The sequence below is a fragment of the Channa argus genome, chromosome 1 (genome assembly GCF_033026475.1).
Source record: "Channa argus isolate prfri chromosome 1, Channa argus male v1.0, whole genome shotgun sequence".
In the NCBI taxonomy this organism is placed as follows: Eukaryota; Metazoa; Chordata; class Actinopteri; order Anabantiformes; family Channidae; genus Channa; species Channa argus.
Genome location: NC_090197.1, coordinates 45,926,743 through 45,954,298, shown reverse-complemented (window position 1 = coordinate 45,954,298; position 27,556 = coordinate 45,926,743). Strand labels below are relative to the sequence as shown.

General features: G+C 39.5%; 1 protein-coding gene across 1 annotated transcript in view; it reads left to right on the top strand.

Annotated features, from left to right (window-relative positions):
* Nucleotides 1-5,871: 5,871 nt before the first annotated feature.
* Nucleotides 5,872-27,556, top strand: part of plpp4 (phospholipid phosphatase 4) — a 43,785-nt gene continuing 22,100 nt past the window's right edge. The window contains exon 1 of the mRNA XM_067526109.1: nucleotides 5,872-8,073. Within this exon, the coding sequence (XP_067382210.1) occupies nucleotides 7,985-8,073 (89 nt within the window). The 5' untranslated portion in view covers nucleotides 5,872-7,984. The remainder of the gene's footprint in view (nucleotides 8,074-27,556) is intronic.

Below are 27,556 nucleotides of genomic sequence, written 5' to 3'. Positions count from 1 at the left end.
TACAGCTCTGCACATCTCCCTTGTTCTTAAAAATAGGCACCAGTACACTTCTCCTCCATTCCTCAGGCATCCTCTTACTCTCCAAGATCTTGTTAAACAAACTTGTCAGAAACTCTACTGCCACCTGTGATAGAAATGTGTCTCTCTTCCTTGGTCAAGTGTTACTAATTCTTGACAGAACTCAGTGTGATGAACCATCTCAGTTTAATACATGCCAGCATGGAGAAGAACACATGGATCTTGGTCTCTTCTGAATTGTATCTCTCAAACCCCTTCTATTTCTACTCAGACCCAAAACAGGAACCACCCTCACAAAACAGGACTGAAGAAACCAGGTGCACGCAGTTGACAGTCATCATTCTTGTCCCTTTCTAGGTTATCTAACGATGTCCGTTGTGAAGCTATAAAACCCTTTTATGGCACCTCCTTGTAGATCTTGTGACCCCAGGACCCACTATCTACTACATTGTTTTGGGCCTTGTAACAACAAAGTGCCTACTGTGATCTTAAACATTCCTCTAAACATGACGCACCCTGTGACTTCTTGTCCTCTTTGTGACCTCTTCAATAAGCCCATCTTGGTTCACTATTTGCAAATTATCTAACCATATGATTAAATTTACGCTATTCACCCACACCTCTCTTAAACACTTCCATACCTCCACAGGTATGTCATCAGGACCAACTGCCTTTCCACTCTTCATCCTCTTCAACATCCTCCTCACTTCACTCTTACTAATCTTTGCTACTTCTCCACACCAGTAGCTTCTTCTACTCTTTGTTCTCTTTCGTTTTCCTCATTCATCAACTCTTCGGAGTTCTCCTTCTATCTTCCCATCACACTCCTGGCACCTGTTAATACATTTCCATCCCTATCTTTAATCATCATAACCTGCTACACATCCTATCTTTATCTCTTTATCTCATCTCTATCTCTTTGTTTCGCCAACCTGTACAAATCCACATCTCCCTCTTTAGTGTCCAACCTAGCATACAAGTCCTCATATGCTCTTTGTTTGGCCTTTGCCACCTCTACATTCACCTTATGCTGCATCTCCCTGTACTCCTGTCTACTCTCTTCAGTCCTCTCAGTGTCCCACTTCTTCTTAGCTAACCTTTTTCCCTGTATACACTCCTGAACTTCCTCCTTCCACTTTCTTCTTTACCATGTATCCCACTATGGCTATAGAGATAAAGGGCTTAGAATAGAAATTAAATCATTAAAGACTTCTTACATTTAAAGGTAATTGCACTTGCATCTGAAGTTATACATGCTGTAAAGTTATTCCGATTTTTAAGAATCTGTAATTTCATGCATATAAGCATAGAGGACATATCTCTTAAAAGGGGGAAGGGCAGTAAAATGTTACGGTTTGCAATGACTAGGTCTTTGAAACAAAAGTGCCTGACACTATGCAGAGGAAGAGTGATACATTTAAGATGGTTTTTGACAGACTTAGTTACGATAACAGATGGCAGGTTGAGTTCTCATGAATAACATAGAGCATGGTAGACCTTGGCTTGTTTCTCCTAGAATCATATTAAAATAAAATTACTGGCAGACGTTTGGCATGAAAGGAGAAGGGATAATTTGCTCAGAGGAGAGAAGAAGCACAGGCAGGGTAGCTGTTTGATACTTGTCCTGCTTCTCTTTCTCTTTTACTTAATTACACATGCTCAGGCATCCCATTTTTAATGGAGTCTCACCATCACCAGGGAGTTAAAATTAGGAATGCACTTTAATTGAACATCTAAGTAGAAACACATAACTGCTTTGAATTGCTTTTTGTTTTGTTGTGTATTCTATGGGGACAACACCGTGGTAGAGTGGGTAGCACTGCTGCCTCACAGCAAGAAGGTTGCAGGTTCACATCCTTTGTTGAGTTTGCATGTTCTCCCTGTGTTTGGGTGGGTTTCCTCCAGGTACTCCTCTTTCCTCCCACAGTCCAAAAACATGCATGTTAGGTTAATTCGTGAATCTAAAATTGCCTGTAGGTGTAAATGGGTGCAAGTGGTTGTCTGTGTTAGCCCTGAGATAGACTTGCAATATGTCAAGGGTTTACCCCACTTCTGGGATAGGCTCTACCCCCCCCCCTCAACCAGTCAAAACCAGAAAGTTAGACGAAGTATGGGGATAGAAAGGGGTTCGATGCAGCACTGATAAAACCAAAGCCATGCACCTAAAAGTACTCTGACATTGGTCATTTGATGTTTTGTTGTTTTTTTTCTTTTATCCAAAGGAGCTGTGCACACACCTGCAGGAACTTGCCGAAGAAAACACAGAGACAGATTAGACAAGGATCAAACCGCCCAACCCTGGGGACAAACTACTCAACTTCCTGATCAACAGCCAACCCGGTGCTACCTGGGGACTGTGTGTGTTGTGTTTTTTTTATCCAGTCTTTGCCCATTGAAAGGATCACCTATCACCTTTCCACATGGTAGGTTTAGATACCTTTATCTTTTTTACAAAGTAGTTAGCATTTAGCACATGCTGTATGTGGGATATATTATTCTAAGTCATAACTATAGTATTTCAAGTCAGAGTGCAGACAGTGTCACATATTACTGCCTCCAAAGAAATCCCCACATCTTAGAGGAGCAGTTGGGCTATTGTGACTTTTTATAGGTAATAACAGAGCCATTCCTGACCTTTACCAAAAAGCTGTACAATATCACTGTATTGGGATAAGATTTAGAACTTGTAATGTTCAGTTAATTAGAGAGTCTTATCTTTTTGCCCTTCATGATAGTTCTCTGCCTAAACACATTTTTCAGTATAAATTTGTGAGAACAGGAAACAACGATCCCTTCCTAATCACCATCATGATACCTTAATAGGCATAATTATGTATTCAGAAATAAAAAGTGACAAGAGATCTTGATAAAAACCAAGACAGACTTACTTACCAGTACTTCTACAGTATGGTTGTCTTAGTGTGTAGTGATTATATTGTTTGAAAATGATGAAAAAAAAAACAGTCTGATATTTAGAAGTGGAGAGTCAAGGCTGTGGGGAAGTTCTTGAGAGAACATGTAAAGGTTCCTCCTCATCCACAATCAGTTTTTCCACAGACATGGGTTTAATTCAACATAATGTGGAGCCATGAGAAATACACTATATTGCCAAAAGTATTCGCTCACCCATCTAAATAAATGAATTCAGGTCCACAAAGCCAGGTCCATAAAGACGTGGATGAGTGAGTTTGGTGTGAAAGAACTTGACTGGCCTGCACAGAGTCCTGACCTCAACCCGATAGAACATCTTTGGGATGAATTGGAGTAAAGACTGCGAGCACTGTGTATTATGTATTTCATAAACACACTCCTAAACCTCGTGGAAAGCCTTCCCAGAAGAGTTGAAGCTGTTATAGTCGTTATAAGGGTGGGCCGACGTCATATTAAACCCTATGGATTAAGAATGGGAGGTCACTAAAGTTCAAAGTTTTTTCTGTGAACCTCATGTACCAAAAATGTCTATTTGATGTTTACTGAATGTGGATATTTGCTATATATTAGACATACTGTATGTGGCTGTGACAATCCCATCAGCTGGGTAAAATAGCCATGGAGGTATGGAGAACAGCTGTGGAATTACCGGCAAATAGAAAGCTGTGTACTCAACAGTACAACCCTGGATAAATCAATATTTTTTCTTACTCTACAAGAAACATCTGAGAGCCAAATCAATCCATTTTCTCTTGCTGTTGTTTGAAGAGTTTTGGATCCAGTCTTAGATCACAATGATTTTTTCGCTGCAGGTGTTTAAGAGATTGCTCAATAATCATATTCTCGCTCTAAATAATAAGTTGTTGAAGCTCCAGTGTCTAATCTACTGATAAGAAGATACTAGAATAGTTCACACTGTGAAGACTATGAGAGGATGCACATATATAAAACAGCACTGGAAAAGGTTTGTTTTTGGGTTTTTTTTTCCTACTGAGTTACAAATCAAATAAAGCCAATAGGTCCTGCTCGGAGAAAAAGAGCTGCATGAACATTTCTATTCTTGTTGCAGTTGAATATTTCATCACTTTGTGTCATTTTCAAAGCCAGAACTAATTGCTGACATTAATTACTAATTTCACTGATGGCATTAACACTGATAAGTGTGATGATGATCGGATTAGTCAAGCTGCATTATGCTTAAAGACCCAGAGCAAGATTGTGAATGTGCTAAAATTTAGAAACTGTGAGAGAAGACTTTTCTCCAAATTCTCTGTTGTTATCACATCATCCCAACACCACTGAATTACAGGTTTAATTCAAACCTGAAACCTTAAAAAATGTATCCATCCAAGACACTGAATGTGATACTATGAACATTTAATATATTTTAGTAAACAAAGACAATAAAAACTAAGCAAACAAATAATAAAAAGATATCAACAACTATAATGTTTTAAAAAGTAAAAGTATGGTCTAGGTGGAAATGAGCAGGAACTCTCGAAACGATCTGCAGATTTATTGTTGACATGCTTCACAGTTTATAAGAGCTGTGACTGAATTTTGGCAGCTGACATTTGAATCTCAACATCCATCCTAAGGTACTCATTACTCCATTTATACAACTTGTCAAAGTTTTGGTCCGACACAGTATTGAATGGTAGTGAAGAGTAATATGTTTAGAGTTTCATTGTCAGTATGCTATGTATCAATCCAGTCCCTATCCATAACCTGCAAAATATGCTACTGAACTCGTTCTAAACATCATGTCATCCATGACTCTCAAGCAAATTTCATTTACAAAGTAGACTGTTGCTCTAGCCAAAATGTTCATATCAGCTGTCCATAAACCAAACTTGGAGCCAGGTTGTTGTGAGACAGTGTAATTGCAGTGAAATAGTCTATTGATTTCTCTCTGCTCTTTGCTTTAGATGGCAAAAAAAAATCCTTCCCAGGCAGTGATTAAAACAGACCCTAATGGCAAAGTAAATTGTATTTAACATGTACTCTGGTTTAAATAAACCAGTGCAGAATACGTAAAAAACAGCTTCACTGCGTCAGCGTTATAACAAAAATGACGCTGGAGCTTTTTATTTGTGATCTGTTAGATGAAAAACGTTTGACTTGTCCCAAAGTGCATCAAGGTAAAATATAAAAAGTTTAAAGAGGAATTTCCCCTCACTTAAAATTTGAAGCAGTGCACTTTACAGTATAGAACATGATAAGATCAACTAAGCCTGAAATAAAAAAAATAAAAAAACACAGTTGTGTATTTTAGGCATTTCACAATCTCCCTGAATAATCTTGTAATATGTTTGTGAAACACATATGAAAAGGGCAAATTCGACCATAAAGGATCTTTGTCACATTTATACAGTGACATTTGTCCTGAAATGTCCTGAATCTAAACTCAGCTGCTCAAATTTCAATTATCATTAGGCTTCAAAGTTACCAGATGTGATCCATTTATTTGGCTTTAAAACTCCTGGATTACACTAATTCTTGGATTAATTACTTGTTTTATTTTACCAGAACCAATTTTTGTTGTATGGATTTAGCCAAAAATGCAAAACACCAAGATGATGAAGGTGTTGTTGATAATGACAAAACTGAAAAAAAAAAAGGATGATAAATTCAGATTCGCCACATTATAAATGAGGGATGCTAAACATTCTGATTGCTGAAATATGTCTCTCCACTTCGGGGAGTTGTTAAATCAACTGACACAGCTGGATATTTTGGCTCAAGTGCTGATTCAAATTTTTAGTCCCAGGAGAAAACAAAATGTATGACTTTACCCTTTTGCTGCCCTTTATTTGGTTAAAAGCACAACACATCAGTTTTCAAGTTCCAAAAGATTACTTTTTTCTCACTTAGCCAACAATACAGTGCACAGCCAAGGAGTTTGTTAGTAGGTTTTTACAAAAGCATGAAACTTCAAACCCCCTCGGGTGGATCAGAATGTGAAAATGCTGCCCACAGACTGATTTTACTTTATACATAAACCATGAATGAGGGATACTGTCCAATAAAACCAATCCCCAAAGTGTAATGAGGAGAGATGTCCAATACAGCCTAAAACTCAGGGAGCAACAGACCAGTCCCTGGGTAGCCAGATGAGTCACTCTGTCGCAGAGCATAATGGGACATGCACCCATACCCATGGTGGTAATTAGGAGCACTCTGTAATGATGTATTCCACTTTGTCTTGAAGTACAGCCTACTTTAGAGAATGCCATATAACCTCGCAGTGTAACACAGTAAACTGCAGATAAAGAAAATAATTGATGTGAATCAAAAATCTGAATTATTAAAATGTTGATTGCAATTAAACATACTAGAGATAAAAAGGAAAGAGGAACTTTTTCATGAAGCTCTTGCTTGCAACTCAGCGTGGTGTTAACAGGAGACAACAAAGTAATGAATTACAGTATGTAGTCCTATGCTGGTGCTTGGAAAGGTCTAGAAAATTCTTGATCAGAGTAAATCATCAGAATCATGAGCACTGTAGTGCTATGAGGTAAAATCATGTTGCTTGCTCGTAATAAACATGTCATACTTTTTAAAAGCTAAAAGAAAAATCATCTTCCTGCCAGAAAGCTTTGAAGTTAGATCTCACCTCCTAACCTACCACCATTTTTGTTTTGTTTTCATTAGGGAACGGGCAGAGACTTCAGGCACATCCCGCAGAACTCAACTTTGAAACAAAAGAATAGATTAAAACCTCCACTGTATGTGTGTGTGTATGTATTTATCTTAGTCATACATACTGTAGCTGACAGGATGCCTTGTTAACCAGCACCAATGCTCACTTTCTAAATTGCATCTGCAGAGTCAGTTTCTAGCTTGTCAAGCCTGTGGCCTAGAAAAGCTGCCGGAAAGTTTTTGGGTCAGGGGCTTTTTCCACAATGGTTTCCCTCCTTTTTTTCTGAACACTCCCAGATATACACACAGACTCACACACACAATTACACACAACTTGGGCTGGTTGATAATGCAGGGAGGCCAGTTTTGGAGGACATCAAATATTCATGGGCATCTATGAAGTGCCAGCCAGGTTTCCCTGCCTGCAGGTATACTGCTACCTGTCCTCCTTTATCACTGTCTGGCTGCTCAGACCCAAAGGGGCCTTGTTCTTCATAGCAGTGAGACTGGACCGTATGAAGACGCACCAACAGAGAAAGGGGCTCTCTTGAATTGGCTTTCTTTTGGCACAGCAATGTAATATCATGTGCCAGGGTGAGTGTTGAGCCTAATGCCTGTGTCGATGGATTGGTTCCAGTAGCTGTTCGCCCACTGTGACAATCTTCATCAGCTCCTACTCCCAGCTCCCAGACTTCACCACCTGAGTGGTTATATGCTTTGCTTATGTCACATTTACTGCAAGGGCTTCATTATTTATGATAAGGTGTTTGTTTGAGATCAGTGAGTCTTGGCTTCAGAATAGACATTACAGCATTGCATTATGGACACCAGAGCTGAACTTATTCCTGTGGCTCCGTGTGAGGTCCTGTGTGGTGTTCCAGAGGATTCTAGTCATCTGATTCTCCAAAGTGAAGCAGAGGGATGAAAGAGAGGGAGAGAGAGAGAGAGGCCCACACTCGTGACGCTCAGTTTCTCTCTATACTTTGCTGTCTCCCATCCCTTTCACCCCGTGTACTAACCCACACCTCTAATGTTTTCCCGTCTCTGCCGATGTCTTCTGCTCCCAAAACTCCAACCCAGTTGAAGTAATTGATGGAGAGGAAGGAGGAAGACTTTCGTTCGATAGTGGAGCAGCTGTCAGCAACAGAGTTCCAATAAAGAAAAGCGCCCGAGGGACTTGAAACAGACGGAGGAGAGCGAAGACAGGCGAAAAAAAGGAAGAGGGAAGACTGCTTCAGGTGACCAAGTGGCGATGGAGGCGCACAGCATGTATGATTAGGGAGCGACGCTGCGGGAAGCGCTCGCTTTGTGAAGGTGGATTACAAAGTGAACAACCTTCAGGACAAACCGGGGCCGCCTTTGTCTCTTTCACTTGACGGATTATCTCAGAAACATGAATGTCTCGCCCCCAGACCGAAGGAAAAACATGCGGGAACTGGCTTTGGAGATTGGCATCCGAGTTCTGCTTTTCGGAGTTTTCGTGTAAGTAAAGCTTTTACCTGCTGAGTTATCCGTCCCTCGATCAATCTAGTCCGGTGCACTGTCGATAACATTGAGTTTCCTGACTGACGTTGTCTGTGAGACCTTTTCACGCTTTAGACACCAAGCGGTTGTATTCAGACTCATTCTCCGCGGTGTGATGCTGGACGAACAGATCCCTGTGTTAGTTCTCAGTTCAGCACCATGGACAGATCACTGCTAAACGACAGGAGACAGGCGCAGCGTTAACAGGTTGAAACAAAAACAAGTTGAACACCGGCAGCATTTCTCTTTATGGAACGAATCAGTGTCTCACTTTTGGATGACATTTTAGAAATCTCCTGGTGGAACCATTTATTCTTATTAGAGGCAGGCAGAGAGACAGGCAGGCAGCTTGTTAGACCCCTTCACTCCCCAAGAAATGGGCAGTGAGGGACGCTCCAAATAGATTCATATACAGATATAGCATTTTTTGCAGCTTGACACTTTGTGAGAAGGTTGTGTCTCATAGGAGCAACCTTCAAAACTAACATAAATATGAATTATTAATTGTTTTTAAGCCTGGAAGCGTTGACTCTCGTTTGCATCATGAGTGTGATTATTGACTTTCTGCTTGATACTGTTATCTGAAATACACCTTGCTGCAGCTGTAATTTTACCTCTGGAAAACAAAAAAGTCTGTGATTAGGAGTGTGTAGCTACAGAGCCCACACATACGTTATCATTAATATCAGTCCTTTGGCTTGGTGGTCAAGATTTGTGAGCTGTTGTCATAAAAGGAAATAAAATAATTCTGTCGCTGCTGCACAGTCACATTATGTGTCATAGGCAAACTCAGCTGAACTCAGCTTGAGGACAAAAATGAAGCATATCAGAGAGGAGGCTTGAAGCATATTGGTTTTGCTTTTTGTGTGTTTGTATGTGAGTCTGGGAGATTCACTTTTCGGGCTGATTTGCTGTTGTGTGTGTCAGGGCTGGGGGCCACATGAAAACAATTTCACACAAAATCACCATCATCATCAACTAACTGCTGTGTTCTGCCACAGAGAGCCCCCCACCCACCACCCACCCATCTCCTACACCCCTCCTCGCCCAGTCATAAAGACCTTGATCACTGTAATGAATTGAGTTTTACTCCCTGTATTCTTTCTTTACTGCTCAGAAAAAAGCTAAGCCTAAAACACAGTTTGTATGAAGCTCTGTCAGTAAACTTGATCTGTTAAATGCACTAGTGCCCCTAACACTCAGATCAATTAAAATTAACACGGACATTAAAGGCAGTTTGCCACATGCCTAAAGACACATAATCTTTATATCTGCACTGCACATTGATCAGGCGTTGTGAGTTTTTGACAGGATTATACGGACAACTGTGATACTGTGAAATCCTGTGACAGGCAGCTGTAAAAACCCAGTTCCCTTTATTTTTCTATTAATTGAAGTCAGACGCAGATCTGAATGGTTTTTTGGCCAGACTGGGGCACATGCTTAAAATGTTGTATCTTTTCAGAAATATTACATTGTTTAATAATAATAATGTGCTTATAAAGCTATTGTTACTTATTTGTATGTATATATTTCACATAGTCTAACAACTTAACCTCCAAATAAAAATATAAAAAATATATAATAATAATAAATGTTGAGAGGGGAAAATCCATCCCTTGGCAGCATAATCTGCCTGCTTGCAGATTGTATTTTGTCAGTTGGAGCATTTGGTCCACTAAATTTCTTTGGGACTAGCAGTAATTGATGTATTAAATCAAGCCTTATGCCCAGCAGATCAAACGGGGTCAACCTCTGTCCATCAAGGGCAGCAGGTCCCTGTTCACATCAAACATAGGAGCCTGAGATGAGGCCAGGATAATTGGGGTCAAGTAGGACTAGTTGCTTTCTTCACTGGAAGTGTAAAGGATAGTTTTTAGCTGTCACCGTCTGTGCCTGCTTTGCAGTCATAGCGTGCTGTAATTTTATTTAGGGAAGAAAATAGCAGCCTCATCTGTGCATGTTTACCAACATAATTTATCTGTCACGTATTCCCTTTCTTCCTTCAAAATTCTCCCAAAATAAATTTAGCTGCTCGTATTCCTTCATATTTGTTTCCAAATGAGGCTGAACATGAATAATCTTTCTTTAGTTTGGGTTGATAAGCACATACAGTTGGTCTCTTTAATCACATATCACACATTGATGTTTTGAAATTTTTTTTAAATGTGTTGACTGTTACCAAAATACATTGACATTATTGTCAATGCTCAACTAATCACCCACAGAAACAGTTTTTTTTTTTTTTTTCTCCACCGCACATTAAACTGAAGGTCTGTACTCTCTGACTGCTGTTTCTGTATAGAGGAAAAATCCCTTGCAATCCCTTGCATAATTCAATTTCAAGTTTTCCCAAAGATGACCTGCCTTTAAGGATATATTACATTTCATTTGCCCTTGCTTGCCAAGCTGTCTGTCTGCTCTAGTCCCCAGGAGGTGCAATGACCTCAACAGCAAGCCAAGTGTGTGACGTTTGTTTGACCCTTTGCTACCGAATCACGAATGCCATGTGGTCACCACAGCTTGGTTGGCGGCCCAGAAATACACATCTTCCAAAAGTCCAGTTTAAATGGAAATGGATCTTAACATGTAACAGAGTGGGGAAAAAACACAAAAGCTTATATTGCTTTCCGTGGTTAGCTATAATACTCAGAAAAGAAATATGTTGAGATTGGTGTTATTTCACTTTCCGTGTAATCCAGAGCACAACAAGCAAGAGCTTAGCCAAATACCAAGAAGTTATTTCTTCCATGAGTGGTCATGTGATTGCGCCCATGTCCTCAATCAATCAAAAAAAAAAACAAAAAAAAAAAACTCAGAGGTAAAGTTTCCTTGTGCCTCAGCTCATTGTTGGTCACTTGAATAAGCAAGAAAATTCCTCTAAATCAGGTAGAACAGAAGAAGGAGACATAACTCAAAGGACACATAGACGAAAAGGAAGCAAAGGAGGGAGAGTAGTAGATAGAAGATACGACTTTGGGGAGATCTGGATTGTTTTGAGATTCTAATGATTAGAAGCGAAGGCACATCAAATAGCGAGGCACCAAAACCACTCTGAGGATTCCTATCAGTACTCTCCTCTAAATGCTTCTCGATGGAGCGATTGGCCAAAGAGGGCAGCTATTTTACGGGCTGGTGTACACCACAAAGTAGAATAGATTTGTTTGTGCCAAGAGTAATAATTTGGGCCTCAGCAGAATAGACTCTTTTATTGCAGAAAACGATGGTGGTAAAGTAGCTGCTTTTGTTTTTCACATGTTCTGGCATTGAAGCGTGTCAGAATGCCAGTTGTGTGATGAGTTAAATGCCCTCTGGTGCTGACATTTAAAAAAAAGTGTGACTATTGTTCAAATAAGGTTAATAACGTGCTCTAAAACAACACGGTTCATCCCACAAAACAGTGCTTGACTCACACTGTATCATCCCCTCCTCTCAGAGCGAGGCTTAAAAGCAACCCAGGGATGTAGCCTAGCACTCTGGCAAGTCTCAGAAAGCTTTGTGAGATGTTGGTGAACATCAGAGCCTTAGCTTGTTTCTGAGTAAGTGATTTGTTTAGCTTCCATGTCTAGGATGGAAGCACCCACCTGCTGGTTTTGTGGAGTAAATACCTTTGTAGAAAATTGGTCACAGTGTCATCAGGATGATATGAATTAAACATTATATATTATCTAAGAGAATGTTAGGGTCTCTTAAGGTTATTGGATTAATGATAAAGTAAACGTGTCTGTGATATTTTATTTGGGGAGGCCCATGATTAGCATGGTTTAGTTGAAGGCAACTTAAATGTAAATGGTCTAAATAAACAGTCTTTGAAAAAAAACTTTATTAGAAAAAAAGTAGAAAAAGAAGAAGTTTGTCTGTTTACAGGGTAATCACACAAACTTGCACTGTTTTAACTATGACATAGTTGTCTAACATTAGCTGCAGCATGATCTACAGAATAGTGGACTTCACCGCTTCCAATAAAAACTACAATGAAGAGAGAGATTATTACTGAATGCAAATAAATTGAAAGATAATTGCAGATAAAATGGTGACACTGAAAATATTCAGCATAATGTAAAATGCTTTCTTATACAGCCAACTCCACTGGGAATAAACACTCTACTCTGCAACTCTGCAGCCTACAGCTCTTTGTTTTATTTCACCGATCTGAATGGTTTCGTCCAAACAACTCCTCCCACGGGCAAAATCTCCAAGCAAACAAGCTCATTGATGCTGATTTTACTATGCCTGAGCAGTTGGAGACAGCAGATAGCAGAAGTAAATGCTGCTGATGCAGTAAGTCTTACAGGTAGCATTTAGAGATACTATTCGTTTAGGATAATCACATTGTTAGAAAGAGATCTCCAATGTGAGGCTCATGATGTTCTGTTTCTGTTTTTGCATATATGCAATTAATGCTTTCCAATTTGTTCTGGAGCCTTTCTGTTCTCTTCACGTCAGAAATCAACTGTGTGACACATCTCTAGTTTGATCAATTTGGCCTTTGTTTACATTTCACGGCAAATGATTATTACAGTGTATTCTCCCTCTGTGTTGCTTAAATTGGCAGCTAACATCTGAGGCACTGAATCACAGGTCATCCAATCTGTGACCCACATTACCTTGGAGATGAAGAAAAAAAACCTGGGTATGCAGGTTTGACAGCTGACTGTGGCTGGAGGGACAGACAAATACTTCCCCACTGGAGGCTAGAAGTCAACGATAAAAAAAGAGTGTTCATCTATTTTGTCTAAAACGACAAAGAATGCCCATTGTTGTATTTGATTATGTCTAATCAACCCGATTAACTATACTTAACATAGACTTCTTAAATTAGAAGCCTGTGAAAGCTGGTAGAAACATCCAGTTGAACAAAAAAGTTGAAATCACACTTGTCCACACAAAGATGGAAAATGATGACAAGACAGATTTGTGTGTTGCGTTTCATATCTGATGATGGTGAGTTTAGTATCTGAGAGGTCTGTAAAAAAAATGATAGTGCAAGATAGATGGAGGGACAAAGGAACAGGAAATGCAAAGAAATGAAGAATTATGTAAAGAACAGATGGACCAAAAATTATTAGAATGGAGTTGTTTAGCAGAAGAAGACAGGAAATGGAGGAAGCTCTGCAGGTGCTGTGGCAGAAATAGCCATGATTCTAACATGAGCAGATGCGGTTGACTAGCTCACCATGACCAGGGATTCCCTGACAGCTCAGTGTGTCACCACTCTAAGTTACTCTGGCATTTTATTCTCCACATTCATTTGATCAGCTCATTATGTCTCACTGTCCCTGCTGCCATCTATCCAGCCCCATCTCTTTATCCTGCCATAGGCATCAGATCACTATGTACATTTCACCAGTTCTCCTTAGAGGAACATGCCAAGATTTAGCACATATTGCCCTGTAGGTTAATTTATACATCAGACAATGATAAGCAAAACTAAAATGTCTCATCATTATGTGGTGGCTTGAAAATGCCATGTCTTGAAAAATTGGCTCAGCTACTCATGTGTAATCTCTTCAGATGTCATCTGTTAGCACTGGTTTATGACCAAATACCTGAAAAAACTAATCCCATTATGGCAATTGCATATGTTGGCTTTGTAAACAAAAATAGTGAACAACATAACAGTTGCTAAAAATCTGCACATTCACAATAGCATTGAGCTGAGAGCGCAGCTGTGGCTGCAGCCTCACAAAGTCACTAGAGTGGTCAGAGACTGTTTTTACAATGACAGGAGGCACAGAGAATAACACATTTGGTCAAAAGCAGGCAAAAGCTTTTTTTTCTGACAGATTCAGGTCAACCAATTAATCAAAGCAGACATTATCTGAAGCAGATTTAAATATTTTCTCATCTACTCTACATCTAGTCTTGTGTATCACAAAGAGTTTTGACACAACTTAGAGCAGATTTTCTCAATTTGATGGAATAGGTTTTAGTGACAATGACGAGAAATGCAAATTTATCACAATTTGTGAAAATGCAGTTTTCATTGCAAATTTGACTTAATTCCCAACTCGCCCCTATAGCTCTAATTACAAAGCGGAATTAAGAAAATTAATCACACTGTTTAGACAGGGCATTAAATCAAAACTCCAGTCATTAAGGCCACAGACACAGTAAAGATTGTGCTTATGCTGGGAGGCATTTCACAAATTAATTTCACAGCTGGATAATCTCTTGCTAGAGTTGTATTCCTGCTATCATCAAATTGGGTTTTAGATACCCTGAACTTTAGGAAGAAGTTCTCACTGTAACGAAAATTTAACTATAAACATTTATTTTACACATTTTAGAGAAGCTTGGAATTATTTAGTAAGCTGCCAAGAAGATAGCTGTACGTGATGTGATTTGTCTTAACCTGGAAACTATAAAGAAGTCTGTTGTCTAATATCAAAAAGACCATTTAAGGATATATGGTGATTATTTGTGAATGATCCCAAAAACATTTTAAAAAATATACTGTATGCTATTTTATAGATGACATTATATTTGAGCCATAACTGTGGCACAGTAGACGAAAACCGAGCAGGGCAGGAATGCTGCAGATCTGGAAGTTGTGAAAGTAAGAGATGCTGTCAGAGCAGGGAAGAAGCTCCCTCCATAGTTTTACACTTTATCCCATCATGATATTTTTTATTATTATTACCTCTATCCCTTCTGCCTTTTCTCTTCATCTATTGTCCCCTCCTTTGTCCCTTTCTCAGGTATTTTCACAGATCTGCTCTATTACTGTCATTTCCAGCATTATGCTCTTATCTGTTCAAAGACAGCTGAGGGACTGAGAAGATGAAAGAACCTCCAGTTTCCTGGCCCCAAATCTCAAAATATACCACATAACAACAAGGCCTTCTCCTTCTGTAGAAGCCTTTATTATGTGTGTGTGTGTGTGTGTGTGTGTGTCCCTCAGGCCCCTGGGCTGTGCCGTCAGACCAGCCTCTTTCCTTGATGACTTCTTAGTTGTCAGTGCGGAGTGAGACCTTACTTTTTGCCAAGGCAAAGTAAACAAGGCAGATATGTCTTAGTCAAAGGGAGGAATGAAAGTTGGTGACATATCTCTTTCATAAATTCTATAACTTAATAAGATTAATAACAACCATTGTGTTACCACAAAAACAAAAAAAGATAAACTAAATACTATGGTTACTACTGTGATGTCACAAGAAGCCCGGAAGAACCATAAGAAAATTGCTTGGTTGTGACACGGAGAACCACAGTTGTTCGTCAATATTTCTAAGGCAGATAGTTTGAGTTCTGCTATGCTGGATCGCTCCCATCATCTGAACAAGCTTAGTTTTCAGTCCCCACTCACACACAGATAAGCCTGAAGGCACTGGCTTAAGTCTGTCACCATCCTTCATTGATGCTTCTGGGAGACTACTCTGAGGTTCAGCATTATTCTGAGAGAAATGATTGCTGTCTGGACTTTGGGATTCAGGCTTATCGTCCATCACCACTGGTTATGGGTGTCCCATGTTTGGTTGCTCTGTCCCTAGATACCAAAATGAAGGCTTTACAGCTTTAGCTGGGCCAGAAGAGAGATGAGCTCGTTCTTCTTTTCCATTCGGCTGTTCCCTTTCAGGTGTCGCCACAGCGAATCATGTGCCTCCATCTAACCCTGTCCTCTGCATCCTCTTCTCTCACACCAACTAACTTCATGTCCTCTCTCATTACATCCATAAGTAACCGATATATTCACAGTTTCTCCTCTGAACATGTCCAAACCACCTCAATCTGGCCTCTCTGACTTTATCTCTAACACATCTAACATGAGCTGTCCCTCTGATGTATGTCCCTCTGATCCTGTCCATCCTCGTCACTCCCAAAGAGAACCTCAACATCTTAAGCTCTGCTACCTCCAGCTCTGCCTCCTGTCTTTTCTTCAGTGCCACTGTCTCTAAGCCGAACAACATTGCTGGTCTTTTTTCCACCCATTCCAACCTGCTTTACCTCTTTTCCACACTCTCCGTTACTCTGAACCATTGACACTAAGTACTTAAAGTCCTGCAGCTTCTTCACCTCTGCTCCCTGTAACCTCACTGTTCCACTTGGGTCCCTCTCATTCATACACATGTATTCTATCTTGCTGCAGCTAAGCTTCATTCCTCTGCTTTCCAGAGCAGACCTCCACCTCTCTAGATTTTTCTGAGGGACAAAAGCAGTGCCTTGGTTTAGTCAGAGGTGTTGTTGCATGATGCTGTTCAGAGGCATAGTGTGTTCAAGGACCTGTTTAACTGCTGGCCAAAACGTCTGCTCTGGAACTAAAGATAGTATGCAAAGTATCTTTCAGCACTGACAAGAGGGATTGAGCAAGAAATGGGCCAAAACAAAGTGAGAGAGATCAGTTTGCTGAGCTCTCTGGTCATGACGACAAACAAATACTTGGAGTAAAGCAGCATTCAATCTTTGAGTCAAGGCACGGACAACAACGGCAAAATAAAGATCTTGATCTGGACTAAATTAAACGACTAAGTGTCTCGTTTAAGAGACAAAGGTTCATCACACTTCTGTTTCTTTATATTGCAGCACAACACTCTGTCAGTCAGTTTCAGTTGGAACATTAAGGTGGACAAAATGGTGCCATTCCTGTAGGAGATAAGTCAGGCTAAGCAGTGCTATTGCCAAACCAACCAAATGGCCTCTGCTAATGGCAAACATTGTGACTAGAGAAAACTGAGCAACTCACTGCCAACATGTGTAGGGCATCTGTCATGTTCATTCAGCTGTTTAAATAGGTGCCAAGCAGCAGTGCAGATGGGAAGAGTGATGGACTTCAGAATGGAGATACAATTGTGGAAAAACAGGATGGCATCTCCCAGGGGAGAGAGCAATTAAAAAACAGCTTGTTAGCAGCCACGGAGCGAGAAAGACACTACAGGAACAGAACTTGAGTCGATAGGTTACAAGGCTACTGAAATAAAGCACTAATAATAATTTTCTTTACATGACCACATGTAACATTGTTTGTACAATGTCTCAGCCTTTCTTGCATCTGTGCTGGTATTACTGTATGTGCTATCTGTGGTAGATTGAAAAAGAACCCCTAATTATCATAAGTCTTTCTTTTTAAAAAAAAAAAGTTTTCTGCAGTTTTCACTTAGACCCTCTAATTATTATTTAAGGTGTCAAATGTCAAAAACAAGCAGCCTTTCTTTCTGCGACTGTGGCGCAGGAAAATAGAGCGGTTATCCACCAATTGTCCAGCTGTTGGTTCAATCCCCGGCTCCTCTGGTCACATGTTGAAGTGTCCTTGAGCAAGACACTGAACCACAACTTAGTTGCTCCCGGTGTGTGTGTGATTGTGAGTGCGAATGGGTGAATGAGAAGCAGTGTAAAGCACTTTGAGTACCAATAGATAGAAAAGCGCTGTATAAGTGCAGAGCGTTTACCATTTAAAGCCAGTGTCTGATAGTATCAGGTTTAGAATTAAAATCACCATCACAAACCTTATGATGTTATTTCCCTGCTGTCAATAGAGTTTGGCCAAGACTTTTCCTGTACTTGGAAATTAAAAATACACTTTTATAATAAATGTTTATATCTCACTCATCGGTTGTTTCCATTAAAATGAATTAGACTGACTAGACCATGTTTGATGAGACAATGTTTTTTTTTTTGCTTTCCACAGTTTCTGCAAATATTTCCACCCGGACTGGGACTGAACTGAAATGAGGGCCATGGTTTATAACCCACGTTCATCTAAAAATGCACTTCAGCATCAAATTACACTTCAATCATCATACTGGGCCATTCTGAATCTATCAGTTGCAGTGTTTTTAAGACAAATTTCCTTATTTTCTGTTCTGTTTCCTGAGCTCAGGTGGAGGGTTTTGATCTTGATCTTTTTACTTGTGGTCACCGAATGAATCAGAAACAAAGTATAATTATGTCACATTTCTGAGCCACAATCTGTGGAACACTTTCACCTACTGCTTGTTTCTTTTAAAACAAAATAGATAAAAAAAAAAAAAGTCCTGTGTTAGCAGGAACAAATTCATGTCGTCTGGTTGACGACTAAAGAAATGATGGAGCAGATCAAACATGCACAAATATAATCCAAAACCAGAGTAGGAATGAGTAACTGTATATCAAATGATTTGTGTCCTAAAACCCCAGCTTCTAAAAATACTCTCATTGTTGAATGTGCAAAGTACAAATAAACTTTCAAGTTAAGTTCATTCACAACTTGTGAAGGAAGGGACAACAACAAAATGAACAACTTTTGGGCTCTTGTGCCACAGCAGTCAAGGCCAGGGGGAGAAAAAGAGTGAAGAATGTCTTCACTGTAACTTATCTGATTTAATTTCTATCACTTAAAAGAGGACAGAGTGTTTTTACTGATTTCTTCCTGATTTTCCGAAGTCATCATATTCCCCTTTTTCCCCTCAGCACTTTCATCCACTCTGTGGCATCCGTGTCCTCACTACTGCCAACGTAGCTTCACCTAACTTCTCCCTAAAGGAGGTTAATCAGCGCGAATGAATGATATACCTTTTTGAGTGTCTATTGTTGTGACTGGGATTCATTCTCACAGTGCTGCAAATTACACACGTGCTGAGGGAACATTTGTTTCATTTTTCTATTTACCCACAGAACTGCAGAAGAAAGACAAGGTTATTCAATTTGCTTGCATGTGACAAGTAAATTCCTCCAGGCAACTGAAACAACACACCCTTCAAGAAAATAAATAAAGTAAATGGAAGAAAAAATATACATGAAAAGGATGATTTTCTAGAAAGAAAAATGATGTCAAAACTCATGCCAGTGTACTGTAGATTGGTTGACAGAGACCCACATACAAAATAAACAGAAAAGGAAATAAAACAAATTGCAAATAAACTTAGCCTGAGGAAAGGGAGTTTTAGACCAAGAGAACAGTCAGTATATAAACCTTAAAAATTAGCAAATACTGTGAAATGGAAGTGATTATAATCCATGAAAGTATAGCTTTATTGTGTGTGTTTATGCACATGTTCATCGCTGTAAGACAAAGATAATATGAATAGAAGAAAAGTATTTATGTATTGGAATCTGTGCGGTTGCCCAGCCAATAAAAGAAGTCGCACACTAATATTTTCTTTGATTACAGCACTATTTGCTATGGCATCCTTTCAATGATTTTATGAAATGTCACCACATTTTTTTTCCATCCAGAGCTGCATTAATTTCTCAACCAAGATCTGGTGTTGATTATTCTCACTGGGGTTAAGGTTTCGGAATCTCCTTGGTTGCCTTGGTTGCCCACAGTTTGACCCTTCAGATACAGTACATCTTACTGTACCGCTTTTTCAAGACTACAGGACATGTCTTCCAACATGATTGAGAAGATATTAGAAGTTACTCATTGCATTAGTTAGTGCTGAATAACTTGTTGCCAGCTGAGACACATTCATCACTGCAATAATTATCCAATGGAAGGCTCTTACCCATTTGCTTACTTAACTCCAGGTGGCAGGCAGTGTATTTGTGTAGTACAATGGCTTCTGGTGCCACTAATCACCAGCTTTAATGCTCCGTGGATGCTGATGAGGGTATGTTCACCCTTCCTTTGAACAAAAACAAAGCTGAAATCTCTCTCCTGTCATTGTCGACTTTGACATTTGCAAGGATGAAGATTGTGCATGACAACACAGATAAATGTCAGCCTTGTGTCCCAGTCCCATATCTGTGTCCAACATCGCAGATGGTGTGAATGATCAGGCTGCCTTTGTTTAATTCCTCACACCTTCCTATCCCTTCCATACTTTTTTCCTGACAAGGATTGTTATTCTCATGCCCAAATGAATTAACACACATGCAAACAAAGGCAAACACAAACGCACATGCTCACCCAAATGACTTAAAATGATCAGATCAGATTCTTAATTGTCTTAGAGGTGGCCACAGATGTCAACTATTCTGCCTGTAGAATTAATTATCTACTTATAATAATAAATGGTTACAGAGCAAAGGAATGAACTGAAATTCAGACTTGACTTTTGTGGATGAAAACATTTCAAGGTTAACTGATAAGTACACAGATTCCATGTGGAGTCACTGTTCAGTGACGGTGGCTTCCCCAAAAGGTCACACAATAATTACACTACGGTGAGTGCACTGTAGCTGCAGAAAAACCTTTGTCCTAAATGTACAGCAGACACAAAGAGTTGAATTTTTCACCAGTTAAAGCAACAAAAAAGAATAAATCAAGTGAATGCTGTCATTAAGCAGCTGCCATTGCATCTTGTGTGGACAGTGCAGTTTGGAAACAGTGTCTATTGAAAAACATCAGGTACTGTATTGTTGAAAGCTTCTAAAGCAGCCATTTGCAAATGACTTGGTCCACAGACAACATGGCGATTTTACGATGAACAGTGAAATGATAATAATACAATGAAATGTAGCGAAAATGTGAGGTGTTTAAATGTGCAGCGGAAATTATCTTTTCTTCTGTTGCAATTTATAATGAAAGTAATAGTTCAGCATTTTGAGAAGTACATGTGTTTTTCTGTCTTATTTTTCCTTCAGAGACGTAGATGATAAGATCAATACGAATTTGTGTGAGATTATGAAGAATTGGCCTTTGAGACATTTGAAGGATGCAATCAATTACTTGCTCAATGCACAATGTAAAACAACTCAGCCGCATGTCACATCTTCCATAGAAACCTCACTGTGGGCCAAACAATAATGATGGGGCAGCTGATCCCCCCTTAGATTCTCTTCGATGCAGAGGAAGATGTTGTGCATTCCTCTGATTCACACACACTTCTGAACTAATCTTTACCTAATGATTCATGAATATCTCTGAGTTTGTTCTGCAGTAACTCATCATTTTGTAGTTTTTTTTACTTGGAGTTGATGAAGAACTATTCATTATTAGATCAATAGTGATCAGGATGTTCCTGGCTTGTTCTTGTGTAACCTGATTCCTTTGTGTACAACAGAGAAGCTACCACAACCCTTCACTATAGACTAACTGCGTTACACTACAGTAGTACATTACAATATAAAGAGGCATCAGAGGGTCACAGTTTCTTTACACAGCATTTCACAGTTTAGGGGAACAGAGGGAGAAAAAGCTTAACAAATGTGATGAGCCGGCACCAGTGGGTTAGTACACTTGATGCATTTACTCAGCAAGTATCCACAAATATGAGCTTTGGACCTGGGGAGCTCTTGTTGAGCCTTCTGGCAAACCACCAGTGCATAGCAGCTATTTTCCTTCGTGCTGTGATTCACCAATCCCTCTGCGTCCCTTTGGCCATGTCCTGCTAGCATTAGACCACAGAGTTTCCTGATGCCTGTCTCAAATACTGGCCAGTGAGCTTTCTCAAAGTGTCCCCGTGGGATTTATTGTGAACAGACACCTATAGTCTGGCCAGCTTTTTTCATTACGCATTATTTAGTAGAGTTTCAGTACAGCCTGTTGAATTAGCAGGTGTGAGTAGCTAATTAAAACTAAATGACTGGCCCCACATTTTCTATTGTATCTCAATACCAGGATTTTCTGTGACAAGACAGGTTTTTTCTTTTTTCCCTCTGTAACTGATCTGAGAAGGGGATTTCTCTGGGGAAGCCACAGCTATGGTGGAGTGTCACTCAGCATCTATCCTGGACGCCTCTTCTCTTCGCCGTTGGTGACAGGACCGATGCTGTGCATTCCCGGCACGTTCGGTCAAGGCCCTGACTGTAACCACTAACACAAAGAGAGAGAGACAGAGGGGATCTGACATTGATTGCATTCCCAAAATTTCTGACTTGCATTTGCAAAGTACAGTATAAAAAGTATTTAGGAAAATGTGTAACATCTGATTTGAACACATCCCAATGATTACACTAAATAAATGTCATAATATCAGCCATTCTATTAGCAGTAAGGGAGTTTCAGAAGAGGAAATTAATATGATGAGAGCATTATTTTCCCAAGAGCAGGTGCATGCCTCCATTTTGTTTGCACTTTTGTTTTCACACTGTCACAGTGGCGATTCATATGCCTTTCTTTCAAGGCAAAATAATGCAGTCCAATAATCCTCAGGCCTAATTTTTGTATCCAAACTCCAGCCTTTAAAACGCATGGCCAAAATCATAAGCCATGATTTTAACTGATTTTAACATGACTTTAATCTAGTTGGAATCTTGCAGGTGGTCTGTCTCCCAGCTGAAACTTATGTTTTTTTAAAACGCTCCAGCCTCTCAACGACATCACACATAAGGTACTGTGCTCTCTTAGAGGTTCACTAATAAATGAAATAAAGCAGAATTATTAGATTGAGAATGTATCCTCTCTCAGTCAGTTGGCTCACATTTATCTCCCTGTGACCCACCTCTAATTGAATTGCAGGAACGGTAAATCACTGATTTCGATTCTTCCCTATTTTAGTAGCAGATGAATAAGTTTTGATTTGATTTTGTTTTAGTAGCAAATGCCATAATTTCACTGTGGAGGAAGAAATGGAAAGCAAAACACTTGCTAAACTTTCTCCTTCCAGCTGAGTTGAGTGTGTAAGTTGTGGATTTGTGATAAACCCAGATTCACCTGCTGTGACTCTCATCTATGAATCATTACACTTTTCTCTTTAGTAGATTGAAACTTTTTGACAGCACATTTTTCACATGAACAACACACAAAAAAGCTGATGTGATCTCATATGATCTCATATGCAACATAAATTAATTCAGTATGATTCTATCAGCCTGAGAATTGGAAAGTTGTGTTTTTGGCCCACTTTTCTGGGTTAATAGGCACACTTGTGCATTCTAAAACCTGATAATTAATTTTGCATTTGTGCTTTTTCATAACAAGATTTGGTTTGCAAAAAATCACAAGACAATATATGCCAGGCTTTGCATTTCTCTGTTCATTAAGAAAGAACAGCCAGCACCAATTTAGCTTAGCTTGACCTGGCAACTTCAAGCAGGGAGGACCTGCTACAGAAGCCTGCCTCTGTCTGAAGCTAACAAAGTTCCTCATCAGCATATTAATGAAACAGGTTGGCATTGAACTCCCCTGTAAAACCAGCACTTTTCCTTTTGTTTATATGGATATTTGATTTTACTATGTCTTTTGTTTTTATATGGGTTCAATTAAACAGTATAACATTTTAATTAGTGAAGTTTAGAGATGCTGGCAGGTGGATTTTGTTATTCTAGTTAGAACCATGTTCCATATGAGCTAGCCTGCTGCTGGCTGTAGCTTCAGTTTGAACCGACAGAAACACAGTGATGTGTTCAAATGTATCCAAAATGTCAAACTGCCTTTTAATGTATTTATTTTCTTTTGTAATGCTTTGCCACTTTCAACATTATACTAATACAAAGTTAAAAAATGTTTTTATCTTTATATCTTATCTACTCCTAATGTGATCCATGGTAATTGTCTTCTTTTCCATGCAAATTAAAACCCTGTGCAGTGAGTGAGGTGAAGTCAGATTAGCTTAATGCTGTAACACCTTCAACTATACAACAGAGTGCTTTAAAAAATAATATAAAACAAAGCAAAAAAGTGCATTTTAAACATTAAACTAAATCCTATAATGTCGTGAGATTTTACTTTAATACTGGTTTGTGCAACAACCAGTGGCCCCTTTTCAGATGATCTGGGGAGCATAGATGTGTTGTGTGTCCACCCAAGCAGTATGCTGCTGATTTAGCCGCGCCAGAACTATCTGTCAGGCGGCCACCACTGGGACTTATGTCATCCAAGAATCAGAGACCCAGAAAATAGTCTGCTCCATTATTTTCTGTGTTCATCTGTCACTTACAATTTCTCATTCAATCCATCCTCCTCACTGCCATGCATAGTATTTTGTATAATAAACACCTAGACAGGGCCAAGCTCAGAGTTAAACATTCACCACTCAAAATTTAGCGTTTTTGAAAGGCAGAGGTTCCCCAGTTGGATTCTATGACGTGCAAGAAGAGACATTGGAATTTACCAGCAGTAAAAGAACCAGAAGATCTACTGAACAGAGAAGGATGGGAATTTCCCCCGGGGTTCAACACAACGTTTGATCCTAATAGCTCGTAAATCTCAGAAGTAATTTTTCAATAGCTCCCTGCCATGGGACTAAAAGATTAAATATATGATTAAATGACTGGAGTAATAAGTAGGGGGCGATGTGAGCGGACATTCAGACTGAGACATAAACAGTGATGAGCGCCCACCTCTAATCTGGTGGGAAAAGTCATTTCAAGTTCTGTCTCAAATCTGCCAGATGGTTGGCTCCATTTTTTTTCTTCCCCTAAGTCCTTTTGCCAGACAGACACAAACACGCACACACTCTTCATTCCTCAGTTGATTGCCAAATGTGTACCTCCTAAGAGTGTAAATGCAATCAATGCCCTGCACCTTTATGACTGTCCTGGACCGTAGCAGGTAATGTAACAGTCATACCTGTGAACAACTCTGGTGGAAAGGGCAACAAACTGAGGAAAGACAACTTAACCCTTCCCCTTTAGAGAGAGTCAAACCCAAGACATCTAAACACTCTAGATGTACCATGTGATGCTTTTTGGCTCTGTGATAAAGACATTTTAAGGCTCCCTGATATTTTCCATTTCCCCTTTAGAGGTGAAGGTCACACACACACTGCCTGCTAAGTGAGCTATCTAGTAAACAGTTAAGAACTGCTTTGTGACCACTTGCATCTGTAGATCAATGCTGTGTGACTCCAGTTCAGAAAGGGCCCTGGGCTTTTGGCTCCTGCTTGGCCAACCCCTTGCTAGCAGATGAGAAAAGTATTGATGAAAGCACTCATCTTCTGTTTGGATATACCCATGATGAATGAACACACTCACACATTCAGCCATGAGATTTCACTCAGCTGTAGTTTTGTGAAAAGAAGAGTTTACCTCAAGTTAATCCAGGCAAGTTTTTCTACCATTCTGTATTCTAATTGCTTCGCAGCGTGTATAACTAATTAAGGAGACATTTCTCAACAGTATTTTACTTTCTGTCACAGTGGCACAGCTGACAATACATGATTTCCTGAGGCCACAGAATCTGCCCACAGTGAATTGTAAATCAGGAGCTTTCAAATTAGCTTCTCGTATTGTTCTTGATGCTGTTGTGTGCTAAATCTCCAAAGAGTTTCAGAACAGGGGAAGAAAGAGGAAAAATAATTCAGTTTTATTTCCTTGGCTGAGGCTTTGCTCGTCAGATTTATAATATGCATCTAGCAGAGATGGATAAAAATTGATGATGATGAACTGTCTCAATTGCAGAGCTTTAATAAAGATGAACAGGGAAGAGATAAAAAGCAAAAAAGTTTTTTTTGTTTAAAAACAAGTGAAGCTAAGGATATACTGCAAGTTTTCTCCTTATGGAAATTAATATGAATACACCGTATATTTACTCTGGGTCCACTAAGCATAAATTATGCCAGCAATTAAACAATTTGCAGAAAAAAGGGTAGGTTTCCTGCACCACTGTAAATCTCTAATACTTTCCAAAAGTTTCATCTAAACATTTATTATCTCAAAACTTGAAATATTCACCATCATAGCCACTAGGTTGACGGTTAATCTAAAGTATAATGCTTTTGCCCCTACAGAAGCCTGCATGTTTGGGCTCAATAAGGTCACTCCACAAGTAAACAGAAGTTCACATTAGACAATGAAGAACTCTAGACAGCCACCAGGCGGTGCTGAGGTCAGGGTCTGTCCAGGATTGTGCCTTAGGTCTCAATGGAGCATTAAAGGAAGACTTCTCTCGTAGAAATACTGCTGTACTATTTTTCTTCTCTTCTTCTTTGGCATGTCTCTATAGGCTATACTCTAAATGCAATAAACATAATCACGCTGGCACATTCTGCTCGAATATGACTCTACTGTAATGCAGCCTATCATCACATCCTGCCCTCTTTGTCTTTTTTTTTAGTCAATGTGATTACAATTATTTCCCAGCAGGATAAATTGGGGTGCATGCTGTGTATGTCATTACCACTCCACGCTTTGACATTAGCTCCACTCATGTGACTGTAATCCACATTGTCTTCTTTGCTGGGGTACATCATCTATCACCAGCCTGTAAATGCCACAGATCCTACTCCCTTCATCTTGGCTTGTAAATTACAGTAAAAGTAAAATTAATTCCCCCAAATGCCAGACACTTTCATTAATTCCAACCATGTTTGCAGCTTCAAGCCCTTTAAGCACACCTACACCACACTTTTAATATGGTTTTTCATGGGAAAAAAGAAGATGCGGAAGAAATGCAATCTGATTCATAAGCCAAGGGAAATCCATTCAGAGAGTTATTGATTTGGAGGTGATGTGATACAAATTCTCAAAAAGAAAGAGCAACATTATTACTTATTATGTCCAGGAGGCATTTTAATTTTGAGCTTAGGATTCAAGCAGCAAACAAGGCAGTTGCAAAAATATTTGAAAACAAAAATATTTGCTGTTTTGAAATCTGAGGAGTTCATTACCTCCATGATTTTATTTATTACTTTTCTCCTACCAGTCCAAAGTCCTATGCCATTTTTTGTGAACGGTTTTACAACCCGAACTGTTATAAACCATAAACTTTTCTTTTTAATCTAAAGCTTGTTGTTGCAGTAATTGATCAAATTGCCTTTTGTGATCATTCTTTCCCTACTGCAGCAAAGTCTACTAGAACCCATCGAAGCAAATGTTGGGAAAATGAATTATATCTATGTATTTACCTTAGGGGGAGCATGTGCCCAAACTCATTAAGATGAGGATGGAAGCAAGATAAGCCTTGCATGGTGACAGGTAGACCACTGCTATTTAATGATCTGAGAGCTGTGTGTGTGTGTGTTTGGGTTTATGTGTGTGTTTGGGGGTCTGCCTGGCCCTGGGGGGGAACTAAAATCACATTCCCTGTCACTGATGTCTGAATAAGTGAGCTGAGGAGAGGACAAACTAGTAAGATAGAGTAATTCATGAAGTGTGCCATTAGCACTGTATAATTTTTTATGAGCCACAGCCACAAATGTAATGCGGCTGAAGAGATTCATGCACATGGGCTCAGCAAGGTGTAAAATGAGCCAGTACTGATTAGGCTGCTCCCCTGCAAAAACATCATGACACATACTGGACCAACAAATTGACTTTCATCAATGTGTAAAACACTACATATGTCTTAGAGATATTAATGCACGTGTGATTTTCCTATAGCTGTAGAGAGGGTAAATAGGAAAATCGGTTGAACATTTATGTAGGAAATGCTTGCAGAAGATACATGTGCCTATTGCTAATGGCCTCCTTCATGTTTCCACAGTTAGATTCACACTGAGGAGTGTCGAGGATTTCCTCACAATTCTGCTGCAAAGCTGTGGGCAGTTCTGTCAGAGCAGATGCGCAATGCAGGCCTTGCTGAGTGGCGAGAATATTACTCAGTCACTATTCCCACTTAGACTCAAGCAGTTTATGTGTAATAAAGAGTTATTGTTACAGATTTTTGCTTTTTATTCAAAACTACAGCCACAGGCCACAGCTG